The sequence below is a fragment of the Drosophila miranda genome, chromosome XL, assembly GCF_003369915.1.
Source record: "Drosophila miranda strain MSH22 chromosome XL, D.miranda_PacBio2.1, whole genome shotgun sequence".
Taxonomy (NCBI): domain Eukaryota; kingdom Metazoa; phylum Arthropoda; class Insecta; order Diptera; family Drosophilidae; genus Drosophila; species Drosophila miranda.
In genome coordinates this window covers 12,180,559-12,200,625 of record NC_046673.1, presented here as the reverse complement: position 1 = coordinate 12,200,625, position 20,067 = coordinate 12,180,559, and the positions used below count along the sequence as shown (strand labels likewise).

Sequence of the window (20,067 nt, the reverse complement as noted above, 5' to 3'; positions counted from 1 at the left end):
ATATAATTTTGATGGAAACAAATATCAAACTATATTAATTCTTATCAATTATATTTCGAAGAATCTTTCCTGGCATTCGAGATCTCCCATCTGGAATTATCAGTGTTAGTACGCCCTCTCTTTCCGAGGCGCATAGGAAGCATAGGCTACAATACAGGCTCTGTCCAAAGAATTACACAAGACTGGGAGAAGAAAGCTGAGAACAGACTATACAGACCACAACCGATTGGCCATAATCGTATTATCCTCTGTAAGGGTAAGCACAAAAAAAAAAAAGTATAAAAAATGAAACCCTGAAATGTAATACACTCAAAGACACACGCACGCACCATGAGCCGTATGAGTTGTGATTCGCGGGGCAGGACATTGATGAGGCCAAATTTCTGTGATTCGTCATCTAAATAGGTTTTTGCCCTAGCACACACACACACACACACACACACTCCCACCCACGCACAGACACAGATATATACGGGTGTAAAATTACCAAGCATTACACACACGCATACTCGTACACTTCTAGGAGGGGGGAAATATCTCGGCCATTGGCAAGCTAATGGCCAAGAAAATGCCATGCAGCTGCTGCAGATTTCAAAAATATTTCACGTTCCATTTCCCTCTGTGTTTCACCCACTCGCGGATACAATGATAAGTTTTTTAATTATCTAAATTACCGCACCTTCAAAACCCACGATTGCATTCTGCAATCTAGCTATTAAACTCTTAAAATACAGCTACTGCTAGCCCTTGTACGTATCAATAACGTTAAATCATATATATAAGATATATATGACATATTCATTTAACAAAAATAAACGCCACTCGCCGCTAGGTGGCCAGGGAGACCATGAACAAAGTGATTAATTCGAGTCCAATAAGAATTTGGCGGAAAACGACGCTAGATGGCTACAAGATGGTTCATGAATATGATCCTTAGGGATCGTACGACTCTCCATTGAATTCACTAGAAAAGAGCAGAGGAATACCTCAAAGATGTCTGTCCTAATTATATGATTATCGTTTGTTGGAATCTAAAGTTCAACCAACAAAAGAACGAACCTTTAGGTGATTTAAAGCCTCTTCAAGCCTCAAGATGTAAGTTTTTTTTAAAGTTACAATGAGTTTGTTTGTATACTCAAAGAGTATACGGGTATATTAGATTTGTGGTGAAAGTTAATGTGTTTAACACCAAGATGGATACGTTTCCGACCCCATGGAATATATACATATATTCTTGATCATCATCAATAGCCGATTCGATATAGCCATGTCTGTCTGTCCGTCCGTTCTCCGAGACTATAAGAGCTAGAGCAACCAAATTTTGTATCCTGACACCTGTGAGTCCTTTTGCCTCCACAAAGGACGAAAATAAATATGTGGCATCCACAATTTTGAAGATACGGGAAAACCAATAACACAGAATCATAGAAAATGACTATATCTACCAGATTGCCGATCGGTTTGGTTTAGATCAGATCATTTTTATAGCCAGAAGGAACAGATGAAAGTGTATTAGGTATGCAACGCACGTACTCATTCTCACACACTCTTCCTCGTGCAGTGTGCACCCTTTTTCGCAGGGGAGCGAGATAGCAACACACATTCTGACTGAGTATTGGGTATATATGTAGAGCCGCGGCGCACAACGCTACCAAGAAATATGATTCAAGCTGGAGTACAGAACACGAAGCCAATGAAGAATTTGAAGACAAGAAGAATGTAAAACGTAAGGAAGTAACAAATGACATCTGTAGTTGATGAAGAAATGTTAAGGAAACCGCGTTCCATTAGAAATAGGCCCAGGACTGCCACTAAAGATCTTCGGCAGACCAACTTCTTGCTGATTATCATAATGAAGAGAAACATTCGATATTCGATTCGATTGAGAGCAATTCGTCCTCACTGACGCTCGTTGATGAAACTTTTTTTCATATTTGTTTGGCCAACCAGGAAACAAGGGCCAACCAAGGACCAACTAAGAACTGAGTACTGTCTAGTACATCTATAGTATTAGAATTTCATTATGTTTCAATTGTCGCGGCACTGATACGAGCTTTTTAGCGGTGATGGCTGTGTGCGGTGTGGGATAAAGGATATACCTACTGGGGTGGGACTGTTTCTTAATACCGGTATTTTTCATCATCGACAATGTCACCAGTAAAAATCACCGCCTTTGGAATAATTCTGACACGCAAAAAGTGACCAATTGTAAAATCGCCCGAATTTGCTCAGATGTTGGGTTGATGAAGTTGAAAAAGGAATTGATTGGAACCTGTCTGACCATGAAGCGTTCTACGTCTTCTAATGACTTCCCCTCATCCCGATTTTCTTGATCGTTAGGTTCACTTCTTTCTTCCAGGTATCGTTGCATCCCGAGCATTTGTAAATTGTGGAACCTTCAAATGAACGTAATGCTTTGAAAGGATCGTGTTCGAAAAATACTTATTCTTATCGAAATGGGACTCCATCGTATTTGATGGATACATCAGTTAGTTTCGCATAGCTGGTTCATCTTGTGGTCAGATCATTCCAGACAGAATAGCAGAATCACGAAGAGCCGATATTTCTCCTCCAGCTTGTATACCTGATCCAAGAATTCTGTCTCCATCTTCAGATTCTCCAAGTGCTGATTTTTAGGCACAAAAATTATATTTTGAATTGGAAGTGGAAGTGCCTTAACCATGCTCCTGTAAGCCGGAATGTACTCGCAGTCAGAATTTAGTTTTCTGCCAAATTCTGGACACATGTGGGCTCCTCTCAGCATTGCAAGACTCCTACTATCGTATCTCTTACTCTTTAAGAAATGTTCATTGTTTTAATCCCAAAATAAATCCCGAAATGTGTGAGAACAGTGAACAGCCCGCTGATCATCATCATTCGTAAGCTCCTTTCTGTAACTCCAAGGAATCCTGTCTCCGAAAGTGCAGCAGATCTTCCCAAAGTTGTAGCTTATCCTTTGCCACAATTGAAAGAAAAAAACATAAGAAACTCCGAGAGAACATTGAAGAACATTATTAGTGTTAGACTTTATTTTGGTCCTATTAAAAACAATTAATTAAATGTTCCATCATTTCTTGGTGGTAGTCAAGGCGGAGTGAAACAAAAAAAAAGGGGAGGTGTTTTAAGACTAAATGCACTGTAATGTGTATTGTAATTTGAATTGCGCTCAACTGGGTTCCAAGGGGAACCGGCCAGCCATGATATCCAACGAATACGATGCGAATGTAGCGTAACATCTAAGTAGTATATCTTGTAAATAAACAACGCTAGAAGGCCGTTGAGGCCACACCCACTGTTTTTCCATGATCATAATAGCGGGATGTGTCCGCCTCCGTTGCGGATACAGGGGCTCCTGCTGAAGATTGCAAGCGATTGGACTTGCGCAAGGGCATTCGTAAGGGTTTGGGTTTGGGCTTCGTATTGAAAGTATAAGTGGGGCAACAATGACTACTACGATAAGAGCAATGAGGAGGATAGGTGGTGGTGGTGGTGCTGCCGGTGCCGGTGCCGGTGGCAATCAGGTGAGCTTAGATCGCTTCTTGGCAATCGCATCCTCGACGGCACGCAGCTGCTTAAGCAGTTCTTCCCTTCTTGAATGCTTGCCGCCGCCATCCTTATCCGTGTCCTTGTCCTTATCCTTATCCTTTTCCTTGATCTTATCCTTGATGGGTGAATGGCCATGCTTGTCCGGTTCGCCTGAGTGGATTGGCGATGCCAGCGCGGATACCCCCACCATGGTCAATGGCTTCTTAATCTCAATGGAAATCGGCGAACGCTTTTTGGTCGCTTGTTCAGCGGCTATTCAAATGAAAATGAGAAAAAAAATGATGCAAATTATTCATTTTACTTTGAGAAACATGCAAGTGGTGGAGACTTACGCTTTTTAATTAATTTACGCTCATTAAGCGCCTTGTCTGTGGCTCGTATCCTCTTCTGCGGTGACTCCAACGATGAGGTCGACGATGAAGATCCCGATTCTGAATCTGAATACGAGGTATCCGATGAATCTATAGCCCAAAAGGTAACATATTTACCTGAATAAGTCTATCGTTTATAGATATAGATATAGCTATTGCTATTACCTGATTCAGATGAGGTGGAGCTGCGACCTCGCCTCCTTTTGTCGAACTTCTTGGGCGAAGGCGAAGAGACCTTCTTCCGCTTCGAGGCGGGACTGGTGCGCTTTTCCAGGCCAGCGCCTCTCTTGTAGGAGGGTGAGGGGCTTGCCTCTGTGGATGGAAATAGAGATTAGCATTCGAATAATGATACCCAAGGATATCCAAAGGATATTCCCCACTTACTTGTCGAGTTTCGTCGTCGACGCGGTATCTGGCTGGGCGAACGCACCGCTCGTCCTGCCGGTGGTCGCCTGGCAGAGGCAGGCACCTTGTGCGAACCACCACCACCGCCACCACCGGCGCCGTAGCCGGCGCCGCCGCGTCGCTTGTGGTCCGAGGCACTGCTGGAGCGAGACGAATCCGTGCTGGAATCGCTCTGAGAACTGTTTGAACTGGAATATGATGTGTTGGATGTGTAGCTCCGCCGGTCACGTCTGCGACGATCGTCCCGCTCGTACGAGCCACGTCCCATCGATTTGGATCTCATCCAGGGATCGCTCCACTCATCGCCCCTGCCACTCGCGGACTCCACACGCTGGACGATCACCTCCCGTGCGGGACGCACACGTCGATCATCCTCGTAGTGTGGCATTCGGTGTGGTGGTAGCTCCCGATATCTGGTCATCCTGCCATACGCATCCACATCCTCATACGGCATCGCCATATACTGTGGCCGGCCGTAACGCTCCGGCGCCGGCGGACCGTACATTGGGTACTGCAAGGGGAAGAGAGCGCGGGAATTAGCATGACCGCCAGTAGATGATGCTGGTAGATGCATGGGTAGTGGAAGTGCAAGTTGCTGCTCACGCACCGGTGCTGGTGACGGTGAGCCGGACGGGCTGCTGTTGTTCCCCCGTTCCTTAAGGTAGTACGGATCCTTCTCAAGCTCATCGGGCGAGAGGGTTAGGTTCATTTTCTTGTCCTCAAAGTCCATATCCTGCTCCTTCCTTTTGTTCGCCTTCCGCATCATCTCCTTGGCCGTTCGCAGTCCCCGCTCCCAGGCGTTCTCCACCACCACGGGCCCATCCGGCAACAGGACAGGCCTCGCCTCGTGATGGTTTCCATACATGCTCGGCGCATGATGCACCGGCGGCGGTCGATGATGCAACGGCGGCCTCTCATTCCGATAGTCATGATAGTCGCCCGGCGATGCGGGATGTGGGGCATATGCACCGACTGGTCGCGGGGCCGAGACACCGCTACCACCGCTGCCGCCTCCGCCACCGCCAGCACCAACGCTACCGCCGCCACCACCGCCGCCACCACCACCGCTGCCGCCCTGCATGGGCACGGATCGAACGAGACCCTCGAACATTGTGTAATTGCCCTTGTCGGTGACCCCTGGATGCAGGAAGCGGCAGCTCATGCCCCAAGTGCACTGGCCGCGCGTATAAAATCTACAGATGGGCTTCGGTTCTGTTTCCTCGGGCCGCTTCTCATCCTCATCGGACACCTCGCCCTCCTCCAGCTCCTCCTCGTCCTTTTTCTTTTTGGCAGCAGCAGCAATTTCTGCGGCGCTTTCAACCTCCAGTGCGCCATTTTTATCGTCATCGCCAACAACGCTGCCTTCTTCGATATCCTTCTCGCCGCCTTCCACTTCGCCATCGTCATCGTCCGAGTGTCGATTGGATGTGGACGTGGGTGACGATGAGGCGCCCTTTACTGTAGTGTTTGTTTGATTGGCTTTTGCATCGTCATTGCCCTCGTCCCTGTCTCTGGCTATGTCCGGACACTCGCCCTCCTCCGCCTCAAAATCGAGAGCATCGTCATCGTGTGTCTTGACAAGATCCTCCTCCTGCAGACCCGTCGTTGACAGAGCTTTCCTGCCATTAGTGCTGTCCTCAGTCTGGAAAAAAAAGTCAAAAGATTAGACCAGGAAAAAGGGGCAGAGAGGTAAATCCATCTCACATTTGATTCTGTGGGTGATCCTCGCCTCTCCTGTGGACTGTTTATCCGTGGAGCATTGCCGTTCAGCTTCCCACCGGCTGCGCCATTCTCCTCATCATCGCCCAGACCTGGCAGTGTGTCATTGGAAATGGCCCCGTCATCATCATCTACATCGGGATGGAGTGAGTTCTTCGACGACGCCCGCTTCTCGTCTGTGTCAATTTCACTCACATCACTCAAATCCTCGTGGCTAATGTTGAGATCCACAGCCGCCTGGTTGTACAGCTGCGGACTATTGCTGCGGCTTCTTACCGAGGAGAGAAGCGAGTTCTGCGGTGATTTGGTGGCGGCATTCGGTGATCCAACACTGCCCCCCGCCGTCGGTGGTACTGAGTCGGGCCGCGAGTCGGGCCGCGAGTCGGGTCTCGAGTCGGTGTTGGTGGTCTCCTCTCGGTCACGCGGCCGCTCGATCACCACCCGATCTGGTTCTGGGTCCGCTTCGTCCTCGCTGCCGGAACTGCTGCTACTGCTGCTATCACTGACGCTACCCGAACTGCTGCTCGAGCTCTTGTTCTGCAACTTTGACCTTTGGCTGCGGTTCGAGCTGGAACTTGAGTTGGACGAGGAGCTGCTGGTGGAGTCCGCCCGCCGGGATCTGTTCATTGCAGCAGCGGTGGCTGCGATTGCAACGGCGATGGATGTCATATCCGCCGCATGGCTAGACGCGTCCTCGTCCGCACCGCCGCCCGTATCCTTTACGGGTGAGTTCGAGCGGGACTCGCTTGAGTTGGACGGGTTCGTGCTGGCTCGTGAGTCATCCGACTCCATGGTGTGCATGGGCTAGCCTTATCCCTTGTGGGGCAGCAGCAGCTCCGTTCGCTGTGTTCCTGGAGGTGCAGAGACGAGAAGGGGGTTACTGGAAGTCAATCGGGAAAACTTTCGTACACAGTTTATCCATGTATATATGATCGATAACCTTAATCGTCAAGTCGATAAGCCAACCGTCGGACTGTGGGCCGACGCACTAAATGGAGCATAATGGAAGGAAGACAATGGTCTGCGAGCAAAGACTGGGAGCAATGCCAAGATTTTGCATCAGCTACCAAAAATCTGTTCTATGGCGTTCTATGGATTTTTCGTGGCCACCCGTAGACAGAAGTCGCGCGCAGGGTAAAAAGTACACAGTCTTTGGCGATGCGAAAAGTCGGTCCCAAGAAAGTAAAAGCAAAATGCATTGCTTGGGCATGACACTGCAAACTGATGCACAAGCGAATTGGGGAAATTGGAATGCTCAATAATAGAATAACAAATTATATTCCTTGTATTTGGCCAAAGACTGTGCATTTGTTGAAGGATTCTGGGACCGACTCACCTGCCCAAGGCATTGCACTGAACAGACGAACCAAGGAGGCAGCGGGCCGCAGTCAGAGACGAAAGACAAGGAAGAATTGGAGTACCAGTACCCCGCACACTCGTACCACGAAGCGTCGAATAAAAACTAAAATTGAATTTGTTCCTGACGCAATATCTTGCTATTTTAAAGTCTTTGCTGCTAGCTATCGTAATCGATGATTTGTTGGTTGACCAGAAGGGACGCAGAACAGCCATCAAGGGTTTACGGCTAGGAAGAGCAGACAGTAATTCCCTAGGGATGCGATATCGATTTATTCAGGCTACAGATATCCACCATTCTATCGGAAACGACAATGATTAGGTCGACCAAAGCAGAACCAAGGACGAGGCCAAGGTCAGGGTCACCACCGTTGAACAGACACCACCCAACAAATATCGATGCGCTCTCGATTACTTAATGAATTATCCCGATCCCAAGAATGTGCTTGGTGGATCGGTTGCTGTCGAATGTGGTGCTGGTGGTGGCGATGGTTGTGGTGAGGGGTTTTTATTTCTTGGGGGTAAAGAGGGATATAGAGTTTTTCGTAATATTTTTGGTTTTTTGTTTTTTTTTTTTTGTTTTACGTTTTTGTTGAATTCTTACCTTCATTTCGCTTTTAATTTGGTTTATGTTTATCTTTTCTTTCATTTTCATTTTGATATTAATTTGTTGATGTGTATGTGTGTTCTGTGTGCCGCTTCTTTCGTTTGTTCTTCGTTTTTCTCGAGACTTTTCGCGAACGTGAGATACGGAACATTGAGACGGATATTTGAGTGAGGGAGAGAGCAAGGGCAAAGCAGCAGCGACCCGTACGGCTACGGGGGGAAACAACGGGTAACGGAATACTTTACTTTCAATAAAGTCAGAAAAATACAGCCTTTTGCTCTCTTCCCGCTCCAATGAAAGTACACACACACATACACTCGACTCGACACTCGACTCACACTCTCCCATCCATATACATTATGGCATGTGGGAGAGACACTACGAGACACAGACACTGTTACTGTTAACACAGAAAGGTAAGGTGTGAGAGAGATAGAGAGTTTAACTTAACTGCCGGACTTTTTTCGCACTTTTCGCGACCGACGAACAGACAGAGAAGAGTCTGCTCAAAAGAAAGGGGTCCATTAAGTGTTTACTTTGCACTTAATATTTTACTTTTTCTCAAATATACTCTTTATTTTGCTATTTTTGCATAAACCACTTTTCACATACGCAGTTGACTTGAGTTTTATTTGATTATTATTTTTTTTGGGTGGGAAAAATAGAATACTTGAAAAGAAATGAATTTGTTGGTTGCTTTTCGTTGCAATATGTACAATATTGTTGTTGCTGCTTACCTATGGATGGGGACGAATGGGATGAGAGGTGCGGTACGGGCACGGACACGCAAGAGTGCCACCAGATCGGCGCCTCTTTCAGCACCGCCACAGGGAATCAATCGTTTTCGTCGATTTCTTCAATCTGTCTGCCCCGACTGCCAGACTGTCGTCTGCCTGCTGCGCGTCGCTTTCGCCTTCAATGTGTGCGCTTCTGGCTGGCCTATGGCTGCGCTGTGTGTCGGATGTCGGGGGCGATTGGCAATGGGGTTTCTACCCACTGTCCTTGCGCAATTTTAAGATATTGCTGCAGCTTGATTATCACTTTTACCTGAATTAGTTAGCACGTTGTCTTGGTGTTCTTAAGGGCAGCCGAGAATATGTTATTCCAATTTCTTCGTCACCAAAGCCGCATTACCGAAAATATGGCCGCATTACCAGTGTGACCGTTGATATTTCGATAAAAATATACCGTCCAACCCTCAGAAATATACCAAAACATACCGTCTCATTCAAAAAATATTCCCTTAATATAGGGACGAATTATTTAAGTTCCATCATACATATTCCTCGTTTTTTGATATTCTGTCGAATATTACAAGCTAAATATATACTTCAGCCCTGCCCACATATAATTTTCCGATTAATGATTAGATTTTCTACTTGACTGGTTTGTTTTAAATACTCGCTTTTATTGGACTTTGTCTAAAAAAAAAAAGGTTTTAGCAAAAAAAGTCAAACATATAAAACGTATTCCGTTGTATAATAGCTGGCTAACTTAGACTCCCTGCTCTGCCCACATCATTTTATGCCATTGATTTTCTAAATGACTGGCTAATTTTAGGTAATCCTTTTTCTGTAATTGTGTCTAAACTAGGGTTTAAGCAAAAAAATTAAAGAATAAAACGTAAGTGGGCATGAAATGTTATGTCATTCGAACACATGTTGCTTGTCATCCGGTGGTCGTGTACCCTATTTCTTTTGGTAAATATTAAAATTAAGTTTTCCAATCTGCTTTGAAACATTAATGTTGACATTTGCACAGATTAAAAAGTTTTTATCTATTCACACATTTGTTTTGTTTACTGCTTATATAACTCGATCCCAATGCCTATTCTTGGTCTTTGTAAGCAGAAGATATACATAAAAACTATCGTTGCATTTATTAGATCCTGGTATGACAAACCATTTTTCAATTCTATGATATGCTCTTCCCTAGAGTATGAAATGCTCCCAACGGTATAAAACGTAATGCGACGAAACGTTCAGATGAAACCACCACAAAATGAGAGCAAATCTATCGACTGGTACTGCCACCCTGCCAGACTTTTTGCGCCTAACAGCACTATTTTCCAAATGAATTAATTTTTTGGCAATTAATTTGCCAAAACAATATCTTCACAGACAGAAATTCACTGTAAATCTAATACATTTTGATTTTTCAATGATGGTTGGATTATGCAATCATAAATTTATCTAAGCCTCTGGTATTTTCATTTTGCTATTGCCTGCAAACACTAGTGTCCCCTCCTCCTCCTCCACAAATAGCGATGCTGCTGGCGAAAACGTTACGTTTCCTGCAAATTTGCAGATTAAACGCAAAATGCCCACCAACAACTGCCTGGGCGACAGCACCACTCTGCGGAGCGACACAGCGGCTCTACGCATCCAGCCCCATCGACATGAGCTTCGAGCTGTTTGAGGGCCAAACCAGCGACTCCAGCCAGACACCGCTCATCACAATGCACGGCCTGTTCGGCTCCAAGCAGAATTGGCGTGGTATCAGCAAAGCCCTGGCCCAGCGGACCAACAGGAAGGTTAGTGGAGCACGCACCCCACCTAACACCACCCACCCAAAGCGTGTTGTATCAACTCAAAACGTGAATCTTCCATGTACAGATCTACGCTGTGGATGCCCGGAATCATGGTGAAAGCCCTCACACGACCACCCACAACTCGCCGTCAATGTCGAGCGATGTGCGCCGCTTCCTGGAGATGCGATCTTATACAAAAGCCTGCCTGATGGGCCACAGCATGGGCGGTCGCTCAATGATGTTCTTTGCCCACAAGTATGTATGTATGTGCGCGGCATGCCCGCCAGACGATACCACTAAAAAAAACTCTTCGGTACACCCAATGCAGCCGGAAATGACGGAACGTCTGATTGTCGTGGACATTTCTCCCATTCGCGTGCCCCGCTCCACTGGCGAAATGCAGCGCATATTCGATGCCATGATTAATCTCTCCCTCTCGCCGGATCTGCCCTTGTCTGAGGGACGAAAGCTGGCCCAGCAGCAATTGCTGAAGGCCACCGACTCGAGTGAAACTGTGCAGTTTATCATGCTAAATCTGAAGAAGGATCCCCAAACAGGAGCGTAAGTAATGCGTCCACCGCAGCTATATAATATCTTCATCTTTTGTTGTCCTACCTTCAGGTTCTCGTGGGCCTGCAATGCGAAGCTGCTGAACGAATTCCTGCCACGCTTTCAAGACTACCGATCACACTTTGCGTCCCTGCCACCGTATCGGGGTCCAACCACCTTTATTTGCGGCACTCAGTCGCCATACATGAAGTAAGCTTGTTCGGCTGTACCCATGTTCTACGACTGTTCCCTAATCTATTTCCTCTATCGTACCTTTACAGACGCGAGGACTGGCCGCAGATTCTGGAAATGTTCCCCAATGCCGAAATTCATTGGCTGAATGCCCACCATCTGGTGCACTTCGAACAGCCGCAGCAGTTCATCTCAATTGTCACCGAATTTCTCAATAGGCCATTGAGTGCCTCATGAGATTCTCTAGCGATTCAAATTGTACAAAGCAGTTTATAAGAAAGAGACACCAAAGCACACAATGTTTTCTTCTTGAAAATCTCCGATCGTTTTACAGGAGCTCAACATAGGAGGACATCAACATAAAATAGAACGAGATAGCAGTACATTGCAACATGGTGCGCATGATCAATGCACTTAACACCCTGTTGGGATACCAACATAAGATACCTCCGCCTGTCAGATACTAATTATCTTATAAGCAGCATATCTTTCATGAGAGAAAAACAGAGAACGGCATACAGCAGTATTCCTGATCTCTATTAAGGTCCAATTGCCATTACTTTCGTTAGATGTAGATCAGATCTCTAGGATTCGCATGTACTTTTTGCTGAGTTTATATAGACTTTGTTGAGATTCTTGCGGAATGTATGCTTCCATTAGTGTTGTGTTGCTCATGAGTAAGTGAACAAAAAAGAGTTGTTCACTTAAGTGAGCAACTGGACATGTTCCTTCCAAGCTGTTCTTTTTTGGCTACACATTTGCTACATAATGGAAGGAAAAAGAGGAAGTGGACAACAGGCAACACGGTTCAGAAAATGCAACGCATGCAAGTGAATTTCACCCCATTTGCCCAATGTACCTTGCCGATTTTGTCTTCACAGTATGTTGTCCTCACACGCGAGGTGAGTTCATACGAATCTTGCAATTTGTCTTGGCAGTTTTTTTCCTGTTGTCCATACCTCTTTCTATAGCCCATTACGACTCATGTTTTCGTTCGATTATGAGCGTCTGACCTCAGAAATATACCGAAATTTAAAATATACCGTAAAAATATACCAATAATAAAATTTTGTTTACTTATAAACGAGGGGAAACGTTGGAAACATATATACCCGACACTTAGTCAGTGTGGTTCCCCTCTCTTGTAGTCTCTGAGATCTAGGCGCTCATCGGGACAGACAAACATGGCTCAATCGACTCGTCTATTGGCTGATCAAGAATATATGTGTATACCTTATGGGGTCGGAAACGGTTTCTTCTGGGAGTAATAATATATAATTTTGAAGCATGAATTTAAGGAACAGAACCACAAACATCGGGACACGAGATTTTTATAATATGCTAGGGAGCAAGCCCCCTGCGCACACGCTAAAATATCAGGACCATGACGACCCAAATCTTATTTATGTAATAGAGAGATATATGTAGCTTAGAAATTTAGCACTCAATATGTACAAAAATTTGTATCCAGATTGTCGTACCCTATTCGCAGACATTGTCTGAATTATATTCCATAGTAGGTGGCAAGCCCCATGCGCTTTTTATATACATTTTGGGCTAAGAAGGAATGAATTGCATGCCTGTTAAGGTTGAGCATATAGACATAAATGTACATACATACATATGTATATATTGTTGTGTAATATATGATTACAATCAATTTGAATTGCACAAGTATGTGTAGGTATTAATTGTAATCATTTTGTGGTGACTGTATTAAATTATTCTAGACTGCTCTTTTTCGTGTAAACTACGAGACACTGGAACAACTGTTCAAACAAGTTATACAAAGTTTAATATTGGATGCATACACAAATGATCAACGAAAAAAGTAAATTGAACGGTCAGGAATGAGTAGCGTATAGACTCAGAAGGCTATAAAGGATCTCCAAAGATAAGAAACTCCAAAAATGTTTGGGTAATTACTTGTTTATAGATTGAAGATATGCGGTATTGGATTGCGAGCAAATTTAGGGGCTCGAAGCTCGAAGGCAGTACATCGTTATGTGCATATGTATATTATAAGCTTGATTCTGATCAATAAGCGAATATTTTTAGGATGCATACGGAGTACCGGCTTACACACATACATATGTACATACATTCGGAATATATATTTCGAGAACCCCTTGTAAACACTTATCATATTATTTTTGCACACATTACGTTTTTATGCAGCGATAAGATCACAAAAGCCTGGAGTATATTTACATGAGCTCTAAAACAAGCAGCAGTTATAAAAAAAAATTCTACACTAATAGGCTGTTTACACTAGGGCTGCGTCATGCGTCTTTGCGTCTGGTCAAAGATATAGGGCGCATTCACCAGCACAACTTGCTAAGCTGATGATTAGATGAAAAAGCAAAAAGCAATGGATACTACGTTAACGCTAACAATTAATTATTAACCAATTGATGTTTCATAGTGTAATCAACACTATCGTATGATAGTGTGAAAGAGGCGGTCCAAACTGTTGTAAATTAAATGCTGCAGGGTTTCCTGCGGCACATGTGTGTTGTTGGTGATGCCCAGTCCGACAGTGAGAGTGACCGACAGTTGTATGCACCTGCGCCCCCACATTTCCTCCGACCCCTCGATGGCTGGGAACTCCACAGAGCTGTAGTACCCCCTGCTTGCCAAGACATATCTGGTGGATACAAACACCTAGTCCGGCCATTTAGTTATGTAGGAGACGTCGACGGCAGAGCCCGTTTCCGGTGTTCCAGGGGATAAGCAAGTAAAATTTTCAATAGGCAAGATGAATATCGCATATCGGTGCTGTTCTAATGGTTGTTTGCGTTTTATTTTGAATTGCACTTGCTTATTCCAAACTACAGCAACCACTCATAAAAGTTTTACAATTTTTTTGTGTATATTTTCTGGTTTTCGTTCGAATTGTTTTCAATTTTAGTTTACAATATGCGTTAAAACTGCTGTACTTTTGTGTATAAACATCTCAAAACGCTTTTACTTTTCCAAATGGATTGCTATTATCGTATCTTATTTGTTTATTTTTTAACGAATTTTATAGTCAAGTTTTTGTCATTGCACAAGCTTTTTCTTTCAGTGTGATTCCATATTTTTCTATAAGGTTTTTCTTTGTTGTTTAATTTTACTAACAATTGCACAACTCCGCTTGGTTTACACACACATAAACAAAAATACATTAAAATACCTAAAATATTTTGTATAGATAGTACTCGTATTATCGATTTAATAAGAAATCATCGGTTTACGCTTAAAACTTCGCTTAAGTATTTTTATTTTTTATACCCGATACTCAAAATGAGTATTGGGATATATTAGATTTGTGGTAAAAGTGGATGTGTGTAACGTCCAGAAGGAATCGTTTCCGACCCCATAAAGTATATATATTCTTGATCAGCATCAATAGCCGAGTCGATTGAGCCATGTCTGTCTGTCCGTCTGTCCGTCCGTCCGTCTGTCCGTCCCCTTCAGCGCCTAGTGCTCAAAGACTATAAGAGCTAGAGCAACGATGTTTTGGATCCAGACTTCTGTGATATGTCACTGCTACAAAAATATTTCAAAACTTCGCCCCGCCCACTTCCGCCTCCACAAAAGACTAAAATCTGTGGCATCCACATTTTTAAAGATACGATAAAACCAAAAACGCAGAATCGTAGAGGATGACTATATGTTTTAGAATGTAAAATCTCAACCAGATCGTATAATTATTATAGCCAGAATCAAGAAAACAATTTCATTCTTTCTCGCTCTGTCTCTCTCTAACACACAGGTTTCATGGTCGGTTTTGCCAATTGCAAAATATGAGTTCAAGGATCTCAGAACCTATAAAAGCCAGAGCAACCAAATTTGGTATCCACACTCCTGTGATATCGGACCTTGACCGTTTTGTGTCCAAATTTCGCCACACCCCCTTCCGCCCCCGCAAAGGACGAAAATCTGGGGCATCCACAAATCTCAGCGACTATTAAGGCTAGAGTAACCAAATTTGGTATCCGCACTTCTGTTAGATCTCACTATAAAACGTATATCTCAGAATTTCGCCCCACCCCCTTCCGCCCCCACAAAGGACGAAAATCTGTTGCATCCACAATATTGCACATTTGAGAAAACTAAAAACGCAGAATCATAGATAACGACCATATCTATCAGATTGCTGAATCTGGACCAGATCAGATAATTTTTATAGCCAAAAGGAACAAATCAATTTGCAGTGGCTACGCAGCGCCCGACGTCACGCTCAGACTGATTTTCTGTCTCTCTCGCACGCACTCTTTGTCGTGTCGTTTAATATTTGCAGCGTCTGCCGGAGGAGAGCCATACTGACTTAGTATCGGGTATAACTGTAGAGTTGCGGTGTCCGCAGCAACTCACAACGTTCCCCCTCGTTTTAGATAAATTCAACTAATTTAAACTAGAATGACTCATTTTTTAACGCCGCGGAAAAAGCGCGAAACATCTGCATTTCTAGTTATGCCAAAAAATTGCACTAAGATGTACAAAAAAAAAAAAATAATTGCTGCAAAATTTGATTAAATTGGGGTTTGCCCTCGAACTTTGAGGTCAGTGCAGCGGCGTCTTATAATATTAAACTTAACAAACAATAATTCATTTTCATAATTGGCTCGGAAATTGTTTAACTTGGCCAGGCAACGCGACAGAGAACCAATTCAAGATTCTTTCTACATTCTACATTGGTGCGTTTCTTTGCGGTTGCTGGTGGTAAACTTATGAAAAGAAACTAAAATTCAGCATATAAACATATGTAGTTCGTTGTGAAATCATTCTATCTAGCTCCATTATGGAATTGTTTAGGTATATACTTTCGTATCATTCGTTTGCTTGAGAAATTACGTTTAAAGGAACAAGAGTCATGCCAAAGATAGTGCAGAGATGCGGCTCCGAGGTCTTTCGTTCATTCATTCAATCATTACTAAAACATAATGTATGCACATGTATATCGCTGCTCGCTTATGTAGATAAAGTTAAATTATATCAGATCAGATCGAACAGAGCCCACATCAAGGCATGCCATATCCCATTTTTTAAGCTTTTCTTCTTTGCATTTTTCTTTTTTGTTTTTTGTTTTTCTTTTTTGTTGTTTGTTTTTTTGGTCTGTTGATTTCGTTCTATTACGAGTACAATATTGATAGTTAGCTTCTCTTATGACGCTTTTCTGAATTGGCTTCTGCTGTTTGAGCTCGTCGATCGTTTCTGTTGTGGTTGTAGTTGGAGTTGGAGTTACTCTAGGTAAAGTTTATATAACAGGAATGCATGACTAATATACATATCTATATATAAGAAACGTTCTACAAGTAGCTAGGACATACATCCATACACACAAATTATATGGTATTAGTTATAGGCATCTGGGTGCTAAATCTTTTTTGAATATGTATGGAGTGGAGGGAAGGGGAGTGGGAAAGCTGGATGAGCAGTCGCGGAGTAGGAGGGAGGGAGGACATTTCTTCCGATTTGTGCTAACAAAAAGCCGGACAAACATTCTTACATTTCCTTGCTAACAGCGCAAGTCTTATAAATTCTTCAAAACTCTCACAGAAAACTTCAGAAGTAATAGGCGGAACAAAAAATACAAAAAAAAATGTATAGATATCTATATACATATACATTCATATGTAGTTATAGGTATAGGTGTAGGTATAGGTAAATAGGTATAGATATATACATAGGTATTTCGGGAAGGCGGGCAAACAAGAAACGGAACCGGCACACGTCCTGGGTCCCTGGCCTAGGACTTTTTCACATTGTGCTTGCCAACTAGGGCCTGCAATTTGTGCAGCTGACTAAGTAGATTGGCATTGGTCTCCTCCAGCGACTCGAGGCGCTCCTTGTAGTCGTGATTCTCAGTGACAAGAATTTCCACGCGCCTCTCCAGCTGGAGAGCCACTAAAGACGTCATTCACATCGAAGCTCCTAATGAAAGCAGTAGAGTGTGCCCTTTACATATGATATATACGATTATGGTTCAAGAAATGTGATAAAATAAAAAATTAATAAAGAATAATGATGTTTGAATTAAATTCTTATTGGCAAAAGGGTAACTGTAACCGTATTTACTGTTCTGCCTACACGAAATACATGGGGTTCGTTTTCAGGAACTCTGGAACAATCAACCGCTTTGCGTATTCCTCCTTTGGAGTGCGGAACTTGGTGCAGCTGTAAGAGAAGCAGTCAAGATATGTACCGTCAGAACGAATATACGTAACAATAATAACATTAATATCGCACCCAGTGAGATAGACACGTCCACGTGCCGCAGCCAAATGTGCCAAATATGCCGGAGCCGGATTAGACACTGCGCGGTTGCAACGGGAAAACATGTGAAAAAGATTGTATATTAATTGCTGCAGTAAGTCTATATCCAAGTTGCCCGTATTCTCAATCACATTGTAACGCGTCGGCCTGGCCGTCCCCTGAATCGACTGATGGCTGACCATGAAGAACTGCATCTCATTGGGATGGACAATGGTGCGATCGACGACCGTTCCCGGATCTACATTGTTAAACTTGTTGTATTGCGATGGAGTTCCGTTCGGAAAGAAGCGTGTATGATGCCGCTTAACTACGATGACGCAGCAAATCTTGGGATTAATGCGCATCTGATAGGAGACGAAGGGAGATTAGCGATCGAAAATGATGAGGCTTCGGGAGGCAAGACTTCAACTTACCTCGCTGCAGGCCGCAGAAATTCCCCTCAACTCTTCATTCTTGATCTTGGGAAACTGACCATCGCTCACGCCATCACGATAATAGACAATGTGCTCGGGATAGGATTTCCGGAACTGATGATAGACACGCAAGTGCTCAAGAGTTATCGACTCCATGTCCTCTATCTCCTCCAAGGTCGAGCGTTGCAAGCGATATTGCATGTTATATGAAGCCCCGAATGGATCATGGGAGGCGGCAACACCCACCACACTGGGGATCTCACGCTGATCTGGCGATGGATGAGTTACATCAGCACCCAAGAACATCGCATTCTTTAGCAGACAGCGGGGGCCATTCTTTTAGCTTATGATTGATGCCGTTTAGCTTGGAATTGACCTTAAGCATAATGTTGCCAATACACTGCAGGTTACATTTACGCAGGACTGTGTTCTCCTTGATGCATTGTGTGAGAATTCCATGCTCCAGCTCAGTCTTTTGCTTCACGACATCATAAACGGACCCGGAATTTGGTATAATAACGAACACCAAATCAAATTTATTTTTTTTCAAATCAAGGAAATGAGAATCCAGTTCACGCTCATCCCTGTAATTCCGTATCTCGGCGTTGCCATTCAGGCACACATTGACGGTGCCACTCAGCTCAATTATCTGCAAAGAAAATTAGTCAGGATCTGAGTGAAATTCTGCTTCCAGCCGTGCACAACTTACCATGCGCTGAAAATCGACCACACTCATGTAGTGAATCTTACCGTAGAGTATAGCCCATTTATGTAGCTTTGGCTTGGGGTCATAGAATTGCATGCGATCCATGCGCCACGAACCGTTCCTCACTGAAGCCAAATTGTTATTCTTATACTCAACCTGAGGCGCATTGAGGGTGCGTGTATTCACCACAATGAAGTCGTTTTCCAAGCGAATGCCAAAGTGGCTGATGGTCGGATCTAAGTTGTGTTTGAAATATTCGAGCAAGTGGATGATCTTGGCCTTCCTCTCGTTGGTGGAAGTGGCAGCATACTTAATCATGGCCGCCACCTGATTAGCTCCATCCTTGCGCTGCAATGCGATGTAAAGAAATCAAATCAGGAAATTATTTGCAGTGAAAGGAACTTGTTGAACTCACATTCAGGGCCTGCCCATCCTCAATGCGACATAGTTCGATAGGCAAATAAATGTTTTTCAACGGCGGCCCAACATGCAAGCAGAGTATGTCTCCTTGAGTTCCAGAGTATAAGTCAGAGTACGGCCGTGGCGATCTAATATCTGGACGGCAAGAAAGCAATATTCACTTCAAAGGTTCCTCAAGCTCGGCGAAATACACAACAGCACTTACTTTCACTTCTTGGCCCTGGGAGCTGCATTTTAGCTTCACAGCTGAGTAGGCCGATGCACGTCCATCAAATGCGGCAATCGCACCGCCCAAGTGTTCAACTCTGTACTGATCAAAAGCCTGACGATAGAACTTCTTAGGACGCTCTGGCGTGATCTTCACATCGTAGTGGTAGGCCACAGCTGGCATTTTGTCCAAGTTAACGTCGAGGTAATTGACAGATACTTGACCTGGTTTTCCCAAAGTTCCACGCTTCATGGTGCCTGCTGGGAGAGGCGGCAGAGCCGCGCCACCCTGCTTTTGGGGTGGTCCTCTCTGTTGTCCGCCTCCTTGCTGCTGCGGTCCTCTCTGTTGACTGCCTCCTGGCTGCCGCGGTCCCTTTTGTTGTCCGCCCCAGCCTTGCCCGGCCTGAGAGCGCTGCTGGTGACTGTCCTGTGTTCGCCATCCTCCCTGCTGTAGTTGGGACCCAGAAGCGGCGGAGCTTGTGGATGGAGTGGGAGTGGCTGGGGGTCTAGCGGGTTGAGTGGGTCTGTTCTGAGCACCCGGTGCACCAGCAGCTGCTCATAATTTTAGTGGAAAACAAGAAAAATATTAAAATCTAGTGTTTTCCACTAAACAAAGGAGTGAAATCTTTCGTGCACATGTCAGCCCACACCAAATTGATTTCATCAGAGGCTCGGCGAATTTCGTGATTCCCCCGTATGTATGTACATATGTATTTACAATGCTTATCGGAGGAATGGACGTTACATATTATATATACATATGTATGTACATACAACATATACAT

The 20,067-nt window shown here is 44.2% G+C and overlaps 5 protein-coding genes across 7 annotated transcripts; 1 reads left to right on the top strand and 4 right to left on the bottom strand.

The window, feature by feature from the left end:
• Nucleotides 1–2,120: 2,120 nt before the first annotated feature.
• On the bottom strand, nt 2,121–2,683 carry LOC117187164. Its single transcript, XM_033389258.1, has 2 exons — nt 2,536–2,683; nt 2,121–2,227 (listed from the first exon to the last, which is right to left on the bottom strand). Exons 1-2 carry the CDS (start codon nt 2,681–2,683, stop codon nt 2,121–2,123), a joined length of 255 nt encoding a protein of 84 aa, XP_033245149.1.
• Nucleotides 2,684–2,989: 306 nt separating this feature from the next.
• Nucleotides 2,990–9,171, bottom strand: LOC108161134 (zinc finger CCCH domain-containing protein 18). Of its 3 annotated transcripts, XM_017295373.2 has the most exons (7): nt 8,742–9,170; nt 6,027–6,892; nt 4,930–5,964; nt 4,302–4,833; nt 4,083–4,229; nt 3,879–4,007; nt 2,990–3,798 (listed from the first exon to the last, which is right to left on the bottom strand). In XM_017295373.2, the coding sequence occupies exons 2-7, from the start codon at nt 6,840–6,842 to the stop codon at nt 3,518–3,520; spliced, it is 2,940 nt and encodes a 979-aa protein (XP_017150862.1). In that variant the 5' UTR covers nt 6,843–6,892; nt 8,742–9,170; the 3' UTR covers nt 2,990–3,517. The 3 variants fall into 3 exon arrangements, with proteins under 3 accessions (XP_017150862.1, XP_017150856.1, XP_017150848.1); XM_017295367.2 differs by having other exon boundaries at nt 3,879–3,983; nt 4,302–5,964; nt 8,742–9,171; XM_017295359.2 differs by having other exon boundaries at nt 4,302–5,964.
• Nucleotides 9,172–10,055: 884 nt separating this feature from the next.
• LOC108164992 (protein ABHD11) lies at nt 10,056–11,574 on the top strand. Its single transcript, XM_017301017.2, has 5 exons — nt 10,056–10,537; nt 10,620–10,793; nt 10,863–11,095; nt 11,156–11,293; nt 11,365–11,574. The coding sequence occupies exons 1-5, from the start codon at nt 10,271–10,273 to the stop codon at nt 11,510–11,512; spliced, it is 960 nt and encodes a 319-aa protein (XP_017156506.1). The 5' UTR covers nt 10,056–10,270; the 3' UTR covers nt 11,513–11,574.
• A 5,206-nt stretch (nt 11,575–16,780) lies between these two features.
• Nucleotides 16,781–18,297, bottom strand: LOC117186045 (protein argonaute-2-like). The gene is made up of 3 exons (XM_033386114.1): nt 17,950–18,297; nt 17,510–17,880; nt 16,781–17,437 (listed from the first exon to the last, which is right to left on the bottom strand). Exons 1-3 carry the CDS (start codon nt 18,253–18,255, stop codon nt 17,347–17,349), a joined length of 768 nt encoding a protein of 255 aa, XP_033242005.1. The 5' UTR covers nt 18,256–18,297; the 3' UTR covers nt 16,781–17,346.
• A 298-nt stretch (nt 18,298–18,595) lies between these two features.
• On the bottom strand, nt 18,596–19,595 carry LOC117185912 (protein argonaute-2-like). Its single transcript, XM_033386115.1, has 3 exons — nt 19,281–19,595; nt 19,071–19,210; nt 18,596–19,003 (listed from the first exon to the last, which is right to left on the bottom strand). Exons 1-3 carry the CDS (start codon nt 19,306–19,308, stop codon nt 18,611–18,613), a joined length of 561 nt encoding a protein of 186 aa, XP_033242006.1. The 5' UTR covers nt 19,309–19,595; the 3' UTR covers nt 18,596–18,610.
• Nucleotides 19,596–20,067: the final 472 nt, after the last annotated feature.